At 32.2% G+C, this 24,259-nt stretch overlaps 2 protein-coding genes across 4 annotated transcripts in view; one reads left to right on the top strand and one right to left on the bottom strand.

Annotated features, from left to right (window-relative positions):
- Twin (twin) overlaps positions 1-24,259 on the bottom strand; it is a 191,432-nt gene that overhangs the window by 88,201 nt on the left and 78,972 nt on the right. The window lies entirely within an intron of this gene.
- Positions 177-2,036, top strand: LOC135193544 (uncharacterized). The gene is made up of 3 exons (XM_064216481.1): positions 177-778; positions 846-934; positions 1,423-2,036. The coding sequence occupies exons 1-3, from the start codon at positions 526-528 to the stop codon at positions 1,978-1,980; spliced, it is 900 nt and encodes a 299-aa protein (XP_064072551.1). The 5' UTR covers positions 177-525; the 3' UTR covers positions 1,981-2,036.

The following is a 24,259-nucleotide window of genomic DNA, read 5'->3' as shown; positions in this document are numbered from 1 at the left end:
ACCACTGCGAATATTTTTCTAAAACGTGAAGACGTACCGACATACTGTATATATATAAATTTGTATCCACAATTTTTGTTGAATATACATTCAAATAATAATTTAATATATGTAGTTCTTCCTTCATAATTTTTATACACATTTCACGTGTTGTTTCAGATATAAGATACGATTTGACGTTGCGAAACTGACGCGTGTTGGCATATTGAGGCAGAACACATCCACACGCTTGCGCGTTTTGAGCCGTACAAATCAATTGTATCCGTAACGCTATAGTATACTGTGTGCTTACAGTTTGTACGATACAGCAACTGCTCTGGCTCGCGCACCAATGGCGTGTAACATTGCCCGCTCTCGCTCGCTCATGCGTACCGCGTTGCATCGTAACAGAGACGGGTATATACACTACGATCACGTGGTACTTACTACACGAGACGCCAAGGACAGATCATGTCCGCCATTTTTCATTTAGTGCAGCGTTTGTGAGAACTTACACGAACACGCGCCGTGTTTATATTGAAAAAAATGAATAATATTGAAGAAAACGTTATATGGACCGAGGAAAAATGTATACAACTAATCCGGGAGTACAAATCGAGATCGATTCTGTGGGATTCGAAACAAGTTTTGTTTTATAAACACGCAGCTCGGAATGAGGAGTGGGAATCCATAGGGAGAGCTTTAAATATTTCAGCTAATGACTGCAAATACAAAATGAACATATTAATGTCGTCATTCAGAAGAGAAAAGGCCAAATTTAGAAAGGGGCTGATGTCTGGTAAGTTTATTATCATAAAAAACTTTTAATAAAAAAATGATTTTCCAATTAAATATTCTTATTTCAGGTAAATCTTATGTGACTTCATGGTTTGCATTTATGGAACTATCATTCCTGATGAATAGAAAAATATCAAGAAAAAAATTATTAAATACAGTAAGTTCAAATTATATACGTATTATAGTATACTAGCAAAACCTGACAGATTCTTTCCTAAATGTGTTTATATGCTGACTACTCTGGCATAAAAGTAGTGGTTAGTTACAATAACGTAAAAAGAATAAAAACCTTCCCTTATTAAAAAAAAAAAGTGCTATTTTCATCGTGATCGGTCAAACGGTGTTGAATTCTCTTACTCTCAAATAGATAGCCATGCCATTACACATTTGTAAATATAAACTTAACGAGTTTATCATTGCAGGAAATATTGGTCTAATATTTAACTTTAATTTACTAACGGGTCATTATTCAAAATTATCTTTATACACAAGTATGTTCATAAATATTAAATACGGACAAAATATCCATGAACTGGATCATGTCCTTGCAAAAACTATACTAAATTTTAATTAAACTAAGGTTATAATTTTTATAACCTAATGTTGTTTTATGTAAAATCGACAAAATATATTAAAATATTACAGGAGGACGAAAGCGACGAGTTCAACAGTTCCCAAATTAAAGTATTGCCTGATACTCAAATTCAATTACAAAATAACAGTCAACAAGTCACAATAGGACATTCACCTGTTGCTAATGAAACGATTTATGTACAAGATGATACTTTCGAGTATGATATTAAATTAGAACCAGAATCAGATGTAGAATCTGATTTAGAATCTAGCAATCAAACGACAGCACCAACACCTGGGCCTAGTCGAGAAAAAAATCCAACTGTAAAAACTTATTCTGTTCAAACTTCTACAGACCCAGTTAATACAGAGGAAATAGACGCATTTACTAATTTTATTAAGTATAAAATGAGGAAGCATTCTGAGAAGACTATACAAGCGGTGCAAAAAGCTATATGCGATATATTATTTAAAGCAGACGATGGGTATTACGATAACGATGCACATGAAATTACAGAAGAGAGCGATATAAACAGAAGATTTAAAACAAATATTCCGTTGAAAAGGAAAATAGACTCAGACGTAACCATAGAAAGGATGGTTCTTCAAGACTCAGACAGTAGTGTTTAATTTTTTCTCTATAAGTAGTTAATTTTTAAAGTATAATTAAATTGTATAAAAATACATATATTGTATAAAAATACGATATTTGTTTTCATGAATATGTCAGTACTTTTAATATTTATATTATACATATTATCGTGTATCTTTCTCTTATAAAACCGTCATCAAGACTGAATTCTCATTAACCGTTTATTTGGGGTTGGCGTTGGTATCTCTTCTATTAGATATATATTATCTCTAATAATTTCAACTAACTCTTTCGTTTTAATCTTGCTTTATATTCAAACACATTTGTTTTATCATTATTTTAGTATGATATTAATTTCTTTGCATTAAATATTTATTTCCTTTACGATAAATACTTTTAAACTTCTAACTTTCTCGTGTCGTGTTCAATACATTTACACCACATTAGACATACAACTCAAAATTTTAATTTCTTACCTTTACCGACACAACACTTTGATCTATATGATCTATACTTATCAATATCAGTTTTATGCCTTTAATTTAACTATATTATCAGCGTACAACGTACAAATACATTATTGTATTTCTGATGTTAGAAAGTCCATTAAGAAACAAAAATAAGTGTGAGCTTGAAGTCGACCCTTCGCCTTCAGGCCTTTGATGATTCCAGTTACCGGCCGACCATGTATAGTATGTACAGGGAACAGCTGTACATTACACATACTCAAATTTCTTTACATTGCTTTTCATTTGAGTGTCCACGACACAATCTCTCGAGGTATATACATTTTCAAGGTCAACGAAAACTATAAGCAAGTTTCTATGGACTCGTCTGTACTTTTCGCACAGTCGGCTTAGTGCAAAAATCCATCGGGGAAACATAAAACCAAACTCGTTTTCCGTGATTATACTTTCCTTTTCTAATCGTTTCTCGAATATTTTTCCCATACTTTGATACTATGTGAAATGAGCTTTATTTCTTTGTTTGATTAAACTTGTATTGAATTTTAATACAAGTTTACATACAATACACAAACACATCAAAAAAATATTTACAAAAATAAATAATGCAATATCATAAGCATTCTAAGCAAATAGGCAACATTACTTATTTGTAAAGTCTTTAGGCTAACTTGCGGGGCAAGGGCCGTTGCGGCCAAGGATTTTAGCAGCGGAGAAGGGACGCTTGCGCCGGCATTCCGATATCGGTAGCAATCGATTCGTATGTACAAATAATAATTACTATCAACGATTATGTTTTGAACAATCATTATTATTAATATATTATTATTAATAAAAACATTTATTTTATCTTTTTCGTTACGAATTTTGATACGATTAATAACATAGCAATATTTATATCTAACAAAGCCATGTTCTTTCACAAGGGGATAATTAAGAGTTCTTAACTTTGAGAAACTTTAGTCTAAATAATTGGAATAATAAATTGTAATTAAAGAAAATGTGTTTCTATTTAGTAACACGATCATTTCAATGATATCAAAGCATAAATCTACAAATTCACATTCGGGAGAAGGTACTCAACTGGCATTCCTATGCAGCCAGCGCCCGACTTTAAAGTATTCAAATGATAGTCATACATTTGTATAACAATGTAATACACTAATTCAATTACTGGGGACGTGTGTGTTTTTATAAGTGACTTAGACTGGACTAGAATTCCATTGTTTGTTTGCAGGAATTATTTTTACATTGTTATAATATTTTTAGCGAATTCTCGTAAACGTGCTGATTTATTTAAATAACGTTTGTAACATGATAAATTAAAAACACATTTCAGTCGGTTGACTTCTAGTATTATATTCTCATTTTAATTTTCGGAATGACTTTGTCGAATGTCATCCGAGGGAGTTATATTTTGAAGCTTATTTCAAAATCTCATTGTTCATATCGCTAGTTTGAAATCTGAAGTCTAAATTGAATGCGCATTTACCAAGGTGACTTGGACGTCATTGCTATAATAATTTCAAAGCAAATAAGATATAAATTCGACGACGAACTATTTACCACAATATATTCTTAGAGTTATCGAAGCAGAAGCTATGAACGTTAAAAAATAAATCTACGACTTGATTTTAAACGAGTAGCGTAATCTTGAATGATAAAAACGGAACAAAAGAAAGTGTTCACGGTAATTCGACGAGGCGAGGCAGTGGGCGAACAGACCAAATAATCTTAAAGAAAAAAGCAGAGTAAACAAATTCGCTATAGAGAACATTAAAGAACAAAGCAAACAGTGTTGAGAAATGAGGCCACACGAAGGGCCATGTACTGTCGAGTGCGAAAGTGAATTACACGGCTCAAGGCTGACCGGTCTCCTCAAACCAAGTGACCTTTATGTCGAATGATAATATCCTTGTTCCCGCGTCGGTATGCTATATTAAAACCGCGGAATTATAATACGTGTTTAAAAAAAAATACGAATAAGTCTTTATTTCATGAAAGGCACGTTGTCTTGCGATCACGATACAATATTATCTGACCTGCTGTTCTTTGTCTCATATACTTAATAGTTAGTAACTAGGTGACACTCAATAGATTACCAGTTTTTAAGGCTTTGTCATTTGACTTCCGCAAGCCGATCAGGGTTAACAACTCTCAGCTTTAATTTAAAACTATACATATATTTTATTTCGTACTTTAATATATATTATATTTATGTTAACATTACGAGAAGCTGAAAATCGTAACGGAGATGATTGATGATTTGAAAGTATAATGAATAAAGTGCTTAAGGTGCAGTTCTCTGCCACAGAAGCTACGGAATATTTAACAGTAGCTTCGTAATGTTTGAAACGGTACTGGTGAAACGTCTCATTGTAGTTTCAAATATTATTTTTAACATGAAACTGTCATAATTGGAAAAATCATTTACTTTAGTCGGCATTTAAAAAAAAATACAACATAAAAATTTGTTATTCAGAATTGGTTTTAACCTTCTTTTTTATATATTATTTAAAGGTTCGATTTAATTTTATATATTTACATTTCGCATATATTATAAAAAGATAAACGACTGGGTTTTTAGGTCAACGCTATGGACATTGACATTTTTAATTTCATATTCTTTAGTCTTAAACACAGTCTTTCGTGTCGTCTACATGAGAATATTTTAATGGATCCATTGCAACAAACTCGCAGACATATCAGTGTATTTAAGTATAATTATTAGGACAAAGCGAACACAGGTTATAGAACGGGTTCCCGTTAAACATTTCGCTCATATATTGCTTTTGATTTTTTTTTTAATTTTGCTAGTAAATACATACTTGTCGTCGGAAATATTACGTTGGGGTACAATTAATATCTGTTTATCATAATGGGATAGCATTATTTTAATGTAGCTGATATCTGCAAAGATGATAATTCCCATTTTATTTTTTATGCCTTAATTCTGACTTCGCGAGCTTAATATCTATAATTTTATGTAAACACAAATGTTGGCTTGTATTGCCGCTGATTGTACAAAGAAACACCGCCTCACTGTTTGTTAGCGGGTAACCGAAGTATGCAAATAGTAAAATCGTGTAGTGCTTATAATATACGACGACAATTGAACTCTATATGTTCATTTAACACGAGAAAATGCGATATATTTTTTTCTGTTTTAGACTCAGTACGTAAGTTCGCTGAATATTTATATTGAAAGAAACCTTTGTTTGGGAATTGATGAATGTATATGGCCACGTTTTTTTTTTCAATAACGAGCAAGGTGATAGGAATATCAACTGCATATATATTATTTATCAATTGTAAATTAATACGATAATTAAAGTTAATTATTCCATATTTAATGACATACAATCAGTATTAAGACAAACGAGCTCTTCGCCTGTACACGTACAGTGCTCATACAATTTTACTCTTTAGGTACTTTATTTAATGATATATGAGATATATCATTAAATAAATTCTTAATCATTTGTGACGTATCATAAATAAGGCACATTTTTAGTTAACATTTTAACAAAAAAAATAGTTAAGTTATTAATTCGTCGGCGTCGTTATCATCCCCGTCGCCAACTATGTTGGGCCCAGGCACCGAACAAGTATCCAGATTTAATTTTTGTAAGGTTTATAATGCATGGGTATTTAATATTTGTTACTCAAAATAAAAAAAGTATTAAACACGCTCATATTATTCTCTTTAAGTTTTGTAAATATATAAATGTAATCTCTTTCTTGAATAGCTTACGTAAATCCAAGAACAAACCAAACAAACAAAATCTATCTCAAATAATTCGTACGATTTAATAGAAAAAAAGGGGATTATTAAGTCTAGTCAGATATCGGAATTCTGTGTTTTCAAGTGACGCCAGACTCGATCAAGGTCTGATCTATAATAATCTCACACTAAAAACAACATAAGAATAAAAAAAATAATTAATTAAGTACAGTTTCAAGACTGGCAAGACGAAACTTAATGAGTCAGCTTGATAATAGATTGATAGGTATAAATTTAGCGATACTATATTTTTTAAGGTAATAAAATCAATAACAAAAAGTCTAAACCGTATATTGTAGTGTCTTTACTTTTTATGGGATTAAAACTAAAAAGCTTTAATAATGTTCCTGTATTCAAAAAAATATATATATATACACAATATCGGTAATTTTGTTGATATAATTCTTTATATACGAACAGAAGTCATCCAATAATAATGAAAGCATTCAAAGTAAAATTGGACAATTAACACAATCATTTCCATTTACCATCTGCGGATGATTAATAATAATATTTAAAAAAAAAACATACTTAAGAATGGCTATGCTTATTCGCTTCGATTAAAAAATGAGCTAATTTATAAACAGTCAACACGGTCGTGTGTAAAACTAACATAAATTAAAATCGCTAATGCTTTATATCAACGATTCGCCTTCAAAACTAATTCGACACAGTAGACATAACGTTTTTTATTATCTTAATATGCATTTTATGAATAATTCGCCTTCTTCATCCGACGTCGTTATATCTCGAGAGAATTCTTACATGCGATTACTTAAACATCGCATCTCTCGGTACTTAACCTACTAATTAAATATAAACGTAAATATATTTTTTTAAAAACAGTGATTATGTTTCAAATAAATTATCAATATTTCAAACAAAAGTTAAATAAATTTTTATTCAATTATAATTTAACTTAAAAAAAACTAAATATTATTTTTTTAAAACAGCTAGAGTCCTCTATCTCTCATAGGATGCTGGAGTGTGTCAAATTTTCAACTTAAACCTGCTTCTGACCTAGCAAGACCCGTATCATCAATACCTCAAGACTTACAACCATATATGGAAGTAAACGCCATAAAAATTTTTTACTACAAGTAAATTAATCTCTAAATAATCTAGAAACATCAATATTAAGAACAAGTACATAACAGTGCAAATGTTCCCAAAAAATATTTCATCCGATATATTAATATATGCCTCCAGATGGTAAGTGGTCCACTGATCATAGATATTGGTACTGTATATATTACTTATCAGTAATGCGTAACCAACCTTGGGAACTAAGATGTCATGTCCCTGGTGCCCGTTACACTAGAGCTCACTCATCCTTCAAACCTAAACACGACATTACTAAAATTTTGCTGTTTGCAGGTTCAATATATGATGGATACGTTGTAGAGCTTTGTGCAAGATAGTTTGGAAAGGTAACATTCATCAGATATTTATCCACAAAACAAATTACTATGACCTGATGAATTAACATCAGATAGCCCATTTGCCTACCTATATAAAAATAAAAACGATCTCAGGAGATTACCAATGAGTTTTAAATACATTTATTTTGTATTTATAATTTGACGACCTCCGTGGTCTAGTAGTGTGTACACTGGTTTTCATGGGTACGCCACTCCGATGTCCCGGGTTCGATTTCCGGCCGAGTCGATGTAGAAAAAATTCATTAGTTTTCTATATTGTCTTGGGTTTGGGTGTTTATGGTACCGTCGTTACATCTGATTTCCATAATACAAGTGCTCTAGCTACTTACATTGGGATCAGAGTAATGTATGTGATGTTGTCGAACATTTATTTATTAATTTATTATAATATGTACTTACTATGTATATATATTGCATTCGAACTCAAGCTTTAAAAAAAACTCAATAATATACATTACAAACGAAACGTTTTATTGCATTTAATTCGTATAATAAAATAAATTGTTTTATGATATGGTAATTCTATTCAAAAAGTGCATACAGGAATGTTTGTGCGTTGTTTGGAAGCTAGCCAATGCGATACATGCGATAAAAATTAAATAAAGCTCTTTTATCGTTCGGTCTCCCTCATATTCGGCGCAGATTTAACGGAATATTATTAATTGTAAAGTTATACATAAGCATTTAGAAAATCATACTTTTGTATGGAATAATTTATATTAAACTAGCTGAACCTGCGGCTTTTACCCCTGCGAAATTTATAAAACATAATCTTCCAATCCCCGTTTTACCCCCTTAGGGGTTGATTTCCTTAAAATCCTTACTTAGCATTTATCTACACCCTATAGGGAACTTTTATACCAAATTTCAAGTATGTAGGTGTTATAGTTTCTGAGATTTCGTGATTAATCAGTGAGTGGTATTTCGCTTTTATAAATACATATTACAAACTTTTGCAAGCAAGTACTATTTCTTATAAACAAATTTCGGCTAAGACCAATCTTAAAACTAATTTTCCTAAGTGCACATGCGATGGAACTGTAATCCACATGCTTTTAAATTTTAAGGATCGCAGGAGGCAGGTATGTAAACACATATAATAAAACATTACAATATTTAAAAAAAAATCTCTAACTTTGCGGCTTCGACAAGGTAGAAGAGACCTATTTTAATCCGTGGGTATCATAAAAGCCCTATAAGGAAAATTTATTAAGGTCATCAATCGAGTACATAAGCGCCTCAACCCGAATTGTGGTGGGAAGCAGCCTAGTAGGGTAAACATTCCCAAAGACACCCTCTTTGCGTTACTCACAGAACTAACTGATTATACTACATAACAGATTTATTAAGAAATAAATAACCTTATTACATTTTTCCAATTCTCAAACGCATAATTGCAACATCTATATAAATTATCTTAACTTATATGTAAGAATTAAATAATCAATCATAGCTTTAATTAATATGTACGTATGTGATTAATATATCTTATTTAAATTAAAAAAAAGATAAACACACAAAGGGAAACTTATCTTGAATGAGCAATGAGATAATGAGCGGACACTATTTTCCTTATATCGTATTCCTGATAGCTCTATTACACAGTCATAAAGTTAAATAGAACTGGCAACATTATCGCATAACACGCGCTACGTTACATGTGATAAATGTACGAGGTACATACATTATAACATAGAAGTGATTTGACGTTTTACTGAGTCGATTCTAATGGTCCCGTGAAGCAATAATGTAAGAATAAACTCGAAAATCGACGTCGGTAGTATTTTATTTTTTTAAGACATTGCTAAGAGGACGTTCAAATGGGCCACCTAATGGTAACACCGCCCATTCTTTATGTTGCCAATGCGGCACCAACCTTGGGAGCTAAGACATGACCTTTGCGCCTGTAGCTAAACTGGTACACTCACCCTTCAAACCAGACCACTACAATAATAAATATGGGTGATACCTACTCAGACGGGCTTGCGCTAAACCCACCACCAACTAATAGACTTAATAATAAAAGAGTACACAATATGATAATGGCATACAATGTTCACCCTATTTAAAGGAGTCTCATCAAAGCAATGTATCATCGTATGTCGATTTCCAACATTTACGATTCGAGCTGTTCTGTAAGATAAAATTATCGTTACACAGATTGATAGAACGTAGAACATGATCGTTAAACGTAGGAAAGTAATTTGCGACAGTAACTTAAAATATAAGATTTAAAGAATAGTTTTTAGCATTAAGTAGACTTTACGTCGATTTCGCCATTTCGCAAGGTATACGATTAGAGTTCTTAGAGAACACGGCTGACCGAGAATTGAATCTGAAATTACAGAATAACTTCACTGAAATTCGTCACATAACAAATCGACTGCGTAGTATTCGTAATGGAATATTCCTCGATATATTTAAATTATTACGTATATTAAGTATCATTAGACGTAGAGTAATTGGTAGGTAGTATTAATGCTAAATTAAAAATAAATATGAATTCATAGAATAAATAAAGATTTTGTAAGTAATTCAGAAAAAAAATATTTTTAAACAATATTCTCATTCTTTATTTACTCAGTATTAAGTAAAAAAGTTGGCTCCAATGTTATTGCTGTTCTGTTGACGCAGATAAAATGACAAATACGCCCATTATATGAAAGGTTAGTTGGTCATCAAATGTAAATAACTGTGTGTTTTTCGTACATAAATTACAATTTTGCAATTCGCTTTCATAGCAAATAAAACAATGTTGCAACTTTAGCACAAATGATCAGCCGTATGTAACGATATGTTAATATTAAAAATGTTGTAAGTTTTTCCATATTTAAATTTCCCGTTAATATTTTGTATGATTGAGATTTGATAATTTAATATAATATTATGTTTAAAAACGAAATGAGAATATATAATCAATTAAATTAAACTTTCGATCACTAGAATTTGGTATTAAAACTATTTTTTGGAATTAGCCATTTCTTTGTGTAGCTTTTATTAAACTTATATTTTTCATTGTTACGATTTTCGCATCTACTTTAATACAAGAGATAATTTTACTTTTAAATAACAACCTAAAATAGAAATACTATTTTATATCTGTTATTGTGTGCGTAGTAAACAGATTGTTGATTTTGTGTAATGTCCGATGCAAAGAGATCAGCGGCAACCGAGTGCTAGCCAGTTACGCACGAGCTAAGTACTATAGTCAATAAGTGTTGGTTTAGACACAGCTGAACGCTCTATTCCCTCACACTCTTAATCCGATTGGACGGTATACCGACACGACCGGAGAGTCAGAGTTCCGGCGTAAGACCAACGGCTTCATGTGCTATCCGAGGCATGGACGTATAAACTATTGAAAATTATCGGATGGAAAAATTTCATAACTTTTTACCAGATTCGAAATTATTATATAAATTTAAACCTATAACCTTAGATTCGGCAGCTTTATAACAAACGAAGCTGATCTCACATAAACATTATTGAACAGAAAACCAGTTCTAGTTTTATATATATACATATGTATATTCATGGCAATAAATTCAGTGTATTTTAATTATGTTCAAATACCATAAAATTTTTATCGAAACAGTCACAGTCGACACATTTTATTTCCGCCTCCGTTGCATCTAAATGAGGCAAAGAAAATCGGTAAACTCGTTATGCTCGTTCGGAAATCGGATTACAAAAATAAAAACCGGAATGAAGTTTCGACTAATTCGGACGGGTAACGGAGTCATGAACGAGTATTGAAAGAATCTAAACACCAATGTTAATTACGATATTTAGATTGTGCAATACATTAATTCAAAAATTCGGAACACAAATAATACGCGATCAACCGATGGGATCCTCTTAAATCGCCACGTCGAAGTCCGAGTAACAAAGGAAGTATTATTGGTTTACTTTTTTATAGGAAGGCATTACTCAAAAGCTACTATTGGCTAAGTGTGGATCAAAAGTATACGAAACAAATAGTAGGATAAATTTATGAAGACTACAGATACAAGTGTTAAAAAAATACTACACAATTAGACCATCCGTAAGCAAGTTTTTTTTAATATAGTACTAGTATAGTATTCACTTAGACTTAAGAGCCGTGATAGCCCAGTGGTTAGAACGCGTGCATCTTAACTGATGATTTCGGGTTCAAACCCAGGCAAGCACCACTGAATTTTCATGTGCTTAATTTGTGTTTATAATTCATCTCGTGCTCGGCGGTGAAGGAAAACATCGTGAGGAAACCTGCATGTGTCTAATTTCAACGAAATTCTGTCACATGTGTATCCACCAACCCGCATGGGAGAAGCGAGGTGGAATATGCTCCAAACCTTCGCCTCAAAGGGAGAGGAGGCCCAGCAGTGGGAAATTTACAGGCTGTTAATGTTTATGTTAAAAACAGTAGGTATTTACCACTAAATAGCGTTTTACCGTCAAACAGCAATATTGTTGTGTTCCGGTTTGAAGGGTGAGTGAGCCACAGTGAGAGCTGGTTGAGCATTGGCGATGTAACATTTTTTTAATAGTTCTTATAGCGCTTATGTCCATGGGCAGTGGTGACCACTTACCATCAGGTGGCCTATTTGCCCGCCCGCCTACGTATACTATAAAAAAGAAAAAATATATTAACTGGGTTTAGTTGCCTCGTGTGAAGCATACGTAGCTGTAAAAGATTCTTAAACATTATAGAGACCTCTTAAGATTCAGGGCTACTTTTTCAGCCTTGGTGCGGGTTTTATTGTAAGTATCCATCTTTTATAACAAAAAGTCAGATTCAATGAATGTCATCTGAAGGTTCAGAAACAAAACCACATAACTGAAAATATCCGAAAATAGAAAAAAGAAAATTATTAATAACAATTACAATTTACGATATAATTATTTTACGTTAATAGATTTTCATTACTGATGTGTTTTATCTATATTAGTGATATTAAAAATGCGAAAATAGCTCTGTCTTTCTGTTACGCACCCATTGCCAAATCATAAAACCTAATTTGATTAAATACTGTATGAAGCAAGCTTGAACCCTAAGGAAGAACATATGCTAATTTTTTATACCTAGCACCAGAAGACCAACCCATAAATGCGAGCAAAGCCGCAGGCGACAACTAGCCTTCTATTAAGTTGTTACTTTTATAGTAATACAATGTTGCGTGCATATATCGTAATATTACTATTGCCGTAAAAGAATAAACGTCATTCTACGTCCCATATGATCCGATAACTCATTGAAAAGTTGTAGAAAAGATTAATTAATGATTTATTTGACATCGATGTATGCTAACGATAATTATGATTGATTGATATTAAATATAATTATATATTTTCAATGTTAATATGATAATGATATGATGTCCTTCTAGCCGATTTCGGACACGGCGACCTTTCTCAACGGAGAACAGTAAATTGCGTAGAATAGTGTAGAGTTCAAGTGTGTGTAAAAGAACAGATGTACCCGATGTGCTATATGTAAAGAAGTAAGAGAGTACTCTTTCCTCTTTTTTTTCATATAACGATGGATGCAATCGAACATGACCAGTATGAGGGTAAATACTGATAGCTTTTTTTAGACTTCACGTTGCTAATAAGAAATTTCTGAAGTTTTTCTTTGGTCCGATACGAGATACTGACCATGACCAATAAAATAATATTAATCAATTTAAAAAAAAATAACGTCAAATTTAATTTAAACATAATAATTTAAAATGTCGTATGGGAGACATTTCAAAAATTCTCCAAAGGTAGGCTCTTTGAATAAAGTATATTTTGATTTAATTCGATTCGAAAGGTCATAAAAAATATTGAATATCGAAAAAAGGAAAATTTCGACTACGGGCGACAATAATATCAATAAAACGAAAACCGCGCAATTTATTCATCGTACAATTAAACAAAACTCAAACAAAATTTCTTTAAAGATAAACAGAACAAGGTACAATTATAAGCAACATTAATCAAAGTATTTGTATGTATTTATCGATACATTAGAATTCTATACGTTTCCGCATTCTAGGAGTCTAGTAACTAAACAATACTGGCGTTATAACAGACGAAACGATTTGATTTCTCAGAATAGTCGAGGCCATGATACGTTGAATATATATATTCGTAACTAGGTGATATGTTAAAAAGATCCGTGTGTCTGCTTGACGTAAGTTATTAAGGAACTGAAACGGATTCCGATGGAGTATATACTATTAGTCGTTTTATATATTTTCTCTTGTCCCTTATGCATAGCATGTCCCTTACGTGTTGTACGTGACGTGATCGTAATAAGCGTATTATTATATTTGTTGCATTTACAACTTATCAACAACAGCAGGAAAGCATACTCCTTGTTATATACGATCGTGGCAAAGGCGATCCCGTGTCCGGCTTATTGCGTGCATGGTAAAAAGATGAATGAACAATATTTAATTCGTCTCATGCTCGACGTTGAAGGATAGTATCGTGGGTCAATTTGTATGAAATACTGCGAAACGTATTCGTTGACCGGCAATGATACAGCGTGGTGTCAAATGCTTCAAACCCTAGCCACAATTTAATTTTGGAAAGAGAAGAATCAAAGCCTGTCTTACTCTTACTTAAAAGATCAGATATCATTTGTTAGTTATTCCCTTTGAGTAGAAGCTGGTAGAGCTTACACTAGCAATAGTTCAACGAACATAAAATTAGTAAGTAATTATACCCTTACGAAATATTTACGAGAAGAGCACAAAAATGTAATCCTAGTTTAACTTAAGTTTTCTCGATACCAAGTAAAATAAAAAAATGATTTTAATTGGCAGAAAAAAATCTAGAAAAAAAAACAAGATTCAACAAAAATATAAAATAGTATTTTCCTTAAATTTTAAACAAATACGCTGGGTAAACTTCTGAACTGAATAATGTACGGTTACAATACTATGGTCTTTTTATCTTTTCCTGTCTGGCTAGGTCGATGTCCCGGGCAATGCGTTTTAAATTTTAATAGTTGCATGGAAGGATTGTACGGGGCGAAGGTAAGTACATTTATTTGAAGTGTTTGCTCGCCTCGAACTGGTGCCTGGGGATTAGCTGCGGGGACCCTGCTTGATGAAGCCTTGATACTATGTGTATTTCTTTTTAAAGCTATGAGTATTTAACGTGGTATGGCTTAGGAATGACTTATACTATTTTATACACACACATTTGAATGTTAAAGTCTAAATAAGTCAACAGTATACATACCACCAGTCGATGTAAAAATTAGTAGTTGCACTTCGAATAGTCTATGTCGTATCAACTGCGGTCAACTTAAACAATTGACGTAGAAACGCTTATTTAAAAAAAAACTTATATTTGTATTACTTTCAACATTATTATATATTTTATATATCACATTATTAACTTGGAAGAGCTACATATCGTGTCCGACAATAAAAAAAAATAACGATGATCCTGAACATACTAAAATTTGTTAATTTAAAAGGAATTGAGGGCAATTCTACTAACATATAACGGTTATGATGCGTTCCCGATCCTCGACTATTCTTCAAAAAAATAAAACTTAGCTTAATCGTATCTATTTATTTATATCGGTAATAATACGATCCCAATTATACTCCAATCCAACGTCGGCCGAAACTCAACTAGATCGTTGTGTTCATAGATTAGGAAAACGTTTGACCGGCAACGATGACGTTTCGAATTGTTAGTAGAATTGGCGCCCAGATTTTTTTCTTGTTCTTTAACATAATCGAAATTATAATCGGATCGTATTCTGCATAAATAGTTCAACTCATAATAAATATAACCCATACTAATAGTTTCGTAACGAATATGCCTTTAATTACTATCAGAGTGGTTTGGCAGTGGTAAGGTAGCAAGAAAAAGGTCACGAGTTACTCAAATTTAGCATTTATAATATTAGTTTGATTAGTTTGCAAGGATCGATCAAAATATTAACACGAGAAGCTGACCCAGAGGATGTAATGATGAGGTTATAACATTACAGTTTTTACATTGATTAGATTAAATCAATTAATTTTATTAAACCGCACTGACTTTTTGCTCAATTTTATGACCATTCTGCGAGGATTTTAGCTTATAGACAGGACCTAAAATAAAACTCGTTTGCAAGTTACATCTTGAATTATAATCCACTGCATTAATATTGGACACAGTTGTCGCAGAAATATATTTTTACATGTCAGATATACAGCGGGAAATAGGGCATCCGATAGTAAGTGGTCTTCTAAAGGAAGGGTACCGTTTACTGAAAAAAAAATTAATTATTCCTCATATCACCAATGCGCCTCCAGCCTTGGTTGGTACGATGTTATGTCCCTTGTGGATGTAGTTACAATGGCTCACAAGCCAAAACAAAACAATACCACTAAGTATTGTTGTTTGATGGTCGAATGTATAACATGTGGATGGTACCTGCCGAAACGGGGTCGTTCCAAACCCTACAACAAAGTAAAATAAAACGACAGGTTACTCGAGATTTTCTTTCATCGCTAAGCACTACGATGAATGGAAGAATCATTAACACAAATAAGGCCTTGAAAATTGAGTGGTTCTTGCCCAGATTTTAACTCATAGCCTTCGGTTTAGATCTTCGTGTTCTGGGTCATGTCAATTTGTTTTAACGACATTAAAACCGATTCAATTATTATCGCGTGATGTCGCAACACACAATCTATTTGATGGAACGAATACATCATAATGATGTATTAAAATAACCTTATCAAAATTATTAATAGTATGAGATGCTTTTGATTTATACTATGCATATTTTGCTTGTTGTTGCTTCAATAAGAAACAAATGACAGACGCATATTTTTTTCGTTTGACCCAATAACCGTAACCTCGATAAAACAACACGTATAGAATATAAGACTTTACGAGTCATCGCCAATTTGTCATATACAAGCGATATTCGAATTATTGATAATAGCGACATACTTGAAGGTTATTATATGAAGAGACTTTGTGCCGCTGAAAGGGATTTAGGAAAATATCAATATAAAGGAGAGAGAGGAACTCTCTCAATCTTCAAATTCATATAATTATGTTTTTCTTCAAAGTGTCTCCCTGTTAAATATTTGGTATACACCAAGGTACGGATACGCTCTGACAATGTCCTATTTTAATTAATTTCAGCGTGTGGGTTATTTTAGTATTTACATGAACTTTACACTATCTTAATAAATTGTACGTCTCTAATAAAAAAAACTTTATGCACTGAATCCAAAGTAAAACCCAAAAAATATATACTCACTTCGATTTAGATCTTAAAACTAAAAGGACCATATTTAGATAAATGAAAGATAATCATCACGAAGCGAGGTAATCGAAGTCGGTAACTACATACTACGGGAGACGATGAGGCGTTTTTTCCGAAGCTGTTCCTTGAACTAAAACCAATGACATACGAGTTTGATGAGGTTGGATAGCGGTTATCATATATAGTCGCTTCATTATCTTCAGTAGTTGAAGAGCAATGCCCCCGTTCGGTATAAAAGGACTTAGAATACCTATGTAAACTACAATTAATAATTAATTTGAATTTAAGAGCCTAGACTCGAGTAGGGATTTATTTAGAGGTAACATTTATACGAGATGAAACAATTGTTTTTGCTGATTGCTTTTTAAAATATTTTTTTGTGTACAATATTGATTGATTAATCGTATTGCGATGCTATTATTAAATAAACAGGGACATATGGCATAAATACTTTATGGTACTCTCTCTTTATTTCGATGCCTGTAATGTGAATATTATTCTTATTTTATTTTCACATTAATACGTCACTAAATATTTCAAAAAGTGACCTAGTATAGATGATAGTATATATATATATATATCATCAACGAAAATTAACCGTATCTAACAGTAAACGTCATTAATGTTTTGATTTAAATAAATTATTAACTAAAACTCTAGGCTAACTGACGACTCGTATACAGTTAATATAGATGCGAATAAAAACCGCAATGTAAACGAACGTCACGCTTTACCAGATCGTTTTATCGTTTGTTGTAATGACTTTTACTCAAACTCAACAAAATGCTTTGTTTTACGGTCAATTAAGATACTGTTATTGGTGTGACTAACTATATTGTAAAAAAAAATATATATGTATATACCGATTATATTTAGAGGTTAAACGTTTTCACCTTTAGGTACTTTTTTCATTTTAATTCGTGTTACTAGAACTATGAAGACGCAAGAACAATATCACACAACGTCTTATTTTGCACTAGATTGCGTATTAGTATAATACCGATTCAATTCATCATATTAACATCTACGTATAACCGAAACATATAATAATAATAATATATTAATAACGATTAATATTTTTTAAATGAAATAACAATAAACTATTTGAATAAATATATTTACATAGGATTGACTAAAATACAAGTAAAACATAATTATTTGTCGTCGGCAGCTTCGCTAGCGTTTCAGGGGTTAGTCATAACGAGTAGCTTATGTCTGTCCTCGTAGTTTAAACTCGCTTCATAACAAATTTCATCAAATTCGTTTACTGAACCGGTTAGACCGTGAAAGACAACAGATAGACAGTTACGTTTCGCATTTATAATATTAGTATAGATTTTATTCGGTCTCGTTAGCTCATAAGCAATGTTCCACTAACTTTTTTCATTTGTCAGGGGATATCCGAGCCCCGATATCGAGGAATTCATTTTAAAAATTGCGAATGATTTCCTACATAGAAGCTACTGTTCTACTGCATGACAGCGTAATCATATGTTACGAACTTGCTCGAAACACGTTACGTTACTTAGACATAACTTAACAACTATTCAAGGTAAGCGCTGAAAATTCAGCAAGCGAACAAGTTTTAAATCAATAATGTGTCAGCAACATGGAAAATACTACAAAGCAGTCCATTACGCCTTATAAATAATACACAAGGATAAAAAAGTCTCGTTTGATCGGACACGTCCTAAAAGCGCGAACATTTAAATTTTACACAATATTTTGTAGACAGACATGATTCTTTATTTATGTAAGAGTGACTTATGAAAGGCAATGGACATGTTACAGAAAAAAAATATAAGATAATACTACATATTACGTCTACATATTTGAAATAATTCTGAAAGAAAAAAAAAGAGTAACTACTGAGTTTCTTGCCGGTTCTTCTCGATAGAATCTAAATTCCGAACCGGTGGCCGTGGTATCTTTACTTAATATAATTTGTAAAATGACGATTCAAAAGTAGGCTTGTAAAAGCTTACTTGAATAAAGTATATTTTGATTTTGAAAGCTTTATTTTTGTTAACACCAAGCTGAGAAGACAACCGCAATCGTTAAGAAGCAATCCAGTAACATAGAACTATAATCGCCCTGCCTACGTTTAACGATTGTTATCAGCTTTTAGTGATAATAATCTTGGACGTCATGTGTTCTTCGAGATAAGGTTGGCGAAACACCCACAAGAATTTAGACTAAAAGGTGCGGCTAGTGCGGATATATTTTATAATAAGGAAGATAATCAAAGGATAAAGCTAACCATTATCGTACAGTGTATACACTGTAGTATTGTAATTTATCAGTAACATCAAATCATCGTGTGTGTGTGTCCACTGTATTACTGTAATTTATCAATAACATCGAATCAAGTTTGAATATGATGTATAGTAAAATAAAAACTGGTCATAGCAATAGCTTATTTCCTTTGTCAAAGCTGAGAATGCGTCGAAAAAAATAGTGACCAACACTTGCCCACCAAGTACACGCACTCAAGTAAGTCGTGTGACGTGTGGCGAGTGCAAGTTTAGCTGTCACGCACACCAAGATAATAAAGTATGTCCGTTTGTTTTAGTAATTTTGTATTGCGACACTCGTATCCTGATATATAAATAATCTAACCTTATGTCATTAATTTTATGACATCCATTTAATTTATATTGAGCCGCCTCATTTATCTAATGACTAGCTTTGATGGTTACAGATCACGACAAATCCCGAGTCTATGCAATAAAAAATATTTGGGTTTCTCTGACATTAAATTTTTAGTATCGTTTATGTTTTAAGTACACAGAGTTAGATTGCTATGTATGTAAAAGGTATAAAAACAATACACCACTGCATTGACAATTCGCTCATATAAAAAATTAGACCAGAATTCAAATAGACAACATCACATACATTACTCTGATCCCAATGTAAGTAGCTAGAGCACGTGTGTTATGGAAAATCAGAAGTAACGACGGTACCACAAACACCCAGATCCAAGACATCATCATTTTTCTACATTGACTCGCTCGGGAATTGAACCCGGGACCTCGGAGTGGCGTGACCCATGAAAACCGATGTACACACTACTCGAGCATGGAGTTCGTCACAGTTCAGTTGACAGCGTTACTCTCCCGTGCCTCGGAGAGCAAGTAAAGCGGTCAATATTGCACCTGATGTCTGTATGTACCTACGTGTCGTCCCATCGCACCATGAAAATCATGGAATAGGAAGCAAACCCGTGTTTGTTTAAGTAGTTGTGTGCAAACACAATTTATCTGCTGTAGTATTTAGCAAGTTTTGGTTGACAACGGCCTCTGTGGCTAAACTCTCTCGCGAGGGCTTCAACTCCTACACTAGGTGAAAATCCATAAGACCAGAATTTAAAAGAATTTCTATAAGCAAACTGCATCTCTATACCTAGCCTACCTATACGCAAGAAAGTGTCAATATCTCAAAATATATGTTATGTAAAAGCCTCTGGGTGGGACCATATTTTTTCAAACAAAACAAAAATATTCAAATGAAAATAATGCTTAGCATTTTAACTATGGACAATTAGTACGTAGTCAAGTTAAACAACATATCATATATCATATCTAGTAGTTATATATACAAAATAATTTATACAATAGCAATAAAACGCTTTAAAATTCCACAACATTATAAAATATCACATTTAAAATATATTTCGAATATAATAATTAATTCAATCACAGGTGTATTTAAATGAGTTAAAAACGCGTTCACACATACGAAGGTATAATTTTATTTATATGGTGTGACATTTTAATAATACCGGCCAGACAAGCGCGTTTCACTTAAAACTCCATTAATTATTATTGAAATGAATACCAGAAGTAATTAAAAGTTAATAATCTTGCAGTGAAGTGGCAGCTTTAAAATTTATTATGCTCAAGCGGTAGTAGATCGAAGCAGCCGATCAAATAAATAAGCGAAGCGAATATCGAATCGATACATATATAACTGTACCTACATAGATACTAGCACGTCTATGTTTATTGTACAAATATAAAAATATTTTATTTTTTTTTTATTTTTTCATTTTTAAAATTAATAATCCATACTAATATTATAAATACGAAAGTAACTCTATCTGTTGCGCTTTCACGGTCAAACCAATGAACCGATCTGATGAAATTTGGTTCCAAGCAAGCTTGAACTTCAAGCAAGGACAAAGGCTACTGTTAAAGCCTTACAGCTAACGACCAATCTGAAAAACGCGAGCAAATCCACGGGCGACAACTAGTTTACAAATAAAAGTTCATATCTGTTCTATGAAATTAAAATACAATTCTTTAGGGTTCGTACTATGTTAGTTATCGAAGCGAAGCTGAACGGTTTCGATATTATCTTTAAACATAACGCCACACCTATATATGTGAAGTAGTTACAATGAAGATATCAAAATAAAATCCGATTGGGCCGTTTTAATATTTAAGTCAGATACTGATAAATTATTTTGAAAAAGTACTTTAGATAACTGTTTCACTAGGTCACGCCGACATAATAAAAACTAAATTCTTTAAACCCGTGGTTATGATTACCCAGGATCAGCAGCCCACATTTCCGTACTAGCACACCACTAAGCCAACGAGGCAGTTAAAAGCGCTTGTAGTACTAACTTAACAAGTACATAACATAGATGTTAATTTATAGCCTTGTATTTAATTACCTTGAGAGTGTAACAATTTCCAACACTACGTAAACATTATATAATATGTTACTTTACAATAAGTGATAATTTTCTCTCCACGATTCGATACATTGATAAATTTCTTACTCTTATTTAGTTTATATTATTTATTACAATGAATTTATAAAAGGTGCTAAGTTATATAAAAATGCGATAAATAAATAGAAAGTAGGACTGTAGGTAACAATTCCAGCATGGTTCTTGCTCTATTGTCTGGTTGGAGTGAATACTCCAACCGAAGCAAAAAAAGGTTTTAACAAATAGCATTACTAAAACTGATCGTAACGAAACAGAGACCAAAAGAACTTCCTTATTTTTTATTTCTAAATCTCAAAATAAACTATCGATTTTATAATACCAATTAAGCTTCTATTACCACTACATTTCAGCTAAAATGTAATTGAGACAGTTTAATAACAGGCAAAGCAAAACGAATTAGTTTGGAATCGTTTTGGAAATGTTATTAAATCATAACAATTTAGTCAAATGTAGTCTACTGCTTGACATAAGCAAATATCTCACTAAAGTTCTATTTTCCGCCACGAGTCGGATAGCACCAACTTCTTAAGGTCATCGGTCCACCTGACATGGAAAAGCATCTTCCAACAAGCTGTGTCCTTCGACATACAAGCATTTTACTAATTTTGCAATCTAATTTATGATTTCATACTTCAAAGATAATCCTATCATGGCTCTCTAGTTACAATGTATTTAAAATGAGGTTTATTTATCCTCAAGTAAATAATGTAGTCACTCACTTTATTATTTAAAAAAAAAATCTAGCCATCGACTTATAGAAAATATACATATTTTCAACTATAAAGTTTTTGACTTTGCCATTGATATAGAAAACAATGTCATTAAAATGTATAGTGGCATCATATAAACAATTTAAAAAAATATAATCGTACGTCAATTCTATACATTGCATGTTTTGAATTTTTCTCAAGTATTTATACTGCAGATTCCAAAATGTCAGTATCAAAATGTTTATAAAGAAACCGATAATAAAGAACTGCTGTGAAAGATGGGAGATCGTAAAATATTCTGTGTAAAAATTTTAACCTAATTTGACATACAAAACATTTCTTGTATCTAGCTCTACCTTTTGGCAACATTTATTTATCACTAAAGTCATTTTTATTTCAGTACATTAACAGTACAAATAACAATTTAAAATACATACATATATTATGATTGAAGTGATCTGTAATAGCGCCAGCGATGGCAAGGGCATCGCGTGTCAGCGAGACATTAGCGAAGTATGCAATCTTGATCGCGCTACGTAATTATAAACTTTCATGCGACACGATTACCGCCGTCATGCTATTTAATATCAATAAAATATACACATGTTCTTTGCCCCGACATATATTACTATTGTATTTATATACTTACATATCCTTGCTTTTTGTTTAGATGGAACAAACAAAGAGGGAACAATTAAGTATTTTATTACACCATTAATTACAACAAAAACATCGTTATTATACATATATTTTTGAGTCGCAGTTGGAACAATTTATAATTTATTCATCTTAGGTTCATCATATCTGGCACCTCTCGCTTTAGTCAATGGCCGTGTTTACACTCCTACCTTGAAAAGCACTCAAAGCCGTTGGTCTGGCGCCTGAACTTTTACCAGTCGTGTCGGATTTTACGTCCCAACGAATTATGAGAGTGAGTGAATAGAAAGTGGGCATTCCTAACATTAACAAATAAAAATTTTATGGCCACATGTGAACTTGATTTATTGAATAACTGGTATCTAATGTTCTCTCTAGGACTCTTTTTGTAAATTTTCAATTATTTTGTAAACAAATTTATAAAATAAATGTTTGGACTGATTTCGATGATCTTTTTGGCGTGTAAATGAGTGGAAATCTGATTGGTTTAGATTAGGCCCAATGGGTGGTGCTAAAATCGAGTTTTAAGATTTTTAGGAGGAGTTCTGTCTTAAACACAGAAGATTTATATTATATATTATATCGCTTTTTCAAACGCAATACAATATTTAACGTGCATACGTTAACGAACCAATTTATTAATGGGCACTCAAAACTAAACTATAAAATTTGTATCGAAACTATAAACCGATTGAATTATTGCTAACTATGAAATTGCACTTTACTGATCTGTAAAGCTTTCTGCAAAAAACCAACGACACTCTAATGTTCGTACCGATCGTAAAATGTTGAAAACCGACGACGGTAAGTTATTTCGATGCACATATATATACAAGTATATGTTTATTCTTTAAATATTAAAATCGATTGTTAGAGATCTATTCAGTCACGAAAGCGCAAACCTGCAAGTTAAATTATTATCGGCGTGCATTAGTATGACTGAGGAACGCTTGTGCTTAAAATGTGTCCTAGTGTGCGTGAGACGACTTAGAGTAAAGACAGCAAAATAAATACAATTTACTACATTTCTAAAGTTTATTTAACTGAAAAATATATTAATAAAACGAAGAGGGTGCGCCTTAATGACCGAATAAGATCTATATAATCGATGTTACATAATACTTTTAGACATTTTCCGATTGAGTCATTCATCACATTTCCAGATTACCTTATAAATAAACTCTCTCTCTGGTTCGTATATCTTTATGAGGGCGAATCAAGAAATTCTAAAAGCATATTATATAATATTATTGGGAAAGTTTG

The sequence above is a fragment of the Vanessa tameamea genome, chromosome 12 (genome assembly GCF_037043105.1).
Source record: "Vanessa tameamea isolate UH-Manoa-2023 chromosome 12, ilVanTame1 primary haplotype, whole genome shotgun sequence".
NCBI lineage: Eukaryota > Metazoa > Arthropoda > Insecta > Lepidoptera > Nymphalidae > Vanessa > Vanessa tameamea.
Note: the sequence above shows the minus strand (reverse complement) of the source record. Positions and strands in the feature narration are given on the sequence as shown.

Coding starts and splice junctions, on each gene's coding strand:
- LOC135193544 (XM_064216481.1), top strand. CDS start 526: ATGAATAATATTGAAGAAAACGTTATATGGACCGAGGAAAAATGTATA. Junction 779..845: donor TAGAAAGGGGCTGATGTCTG/GTAAGTTTATTA, acceptor TTCTTATTTCAG/GTAAATCTTATGTGACTTCA. Junction 935..1,422: donor GAAAAAAATTATTAAATACA/GTAAGTTCAAAT, acceptor AAAATATTACAG/GAGGACGAAAGCGACGAGTT.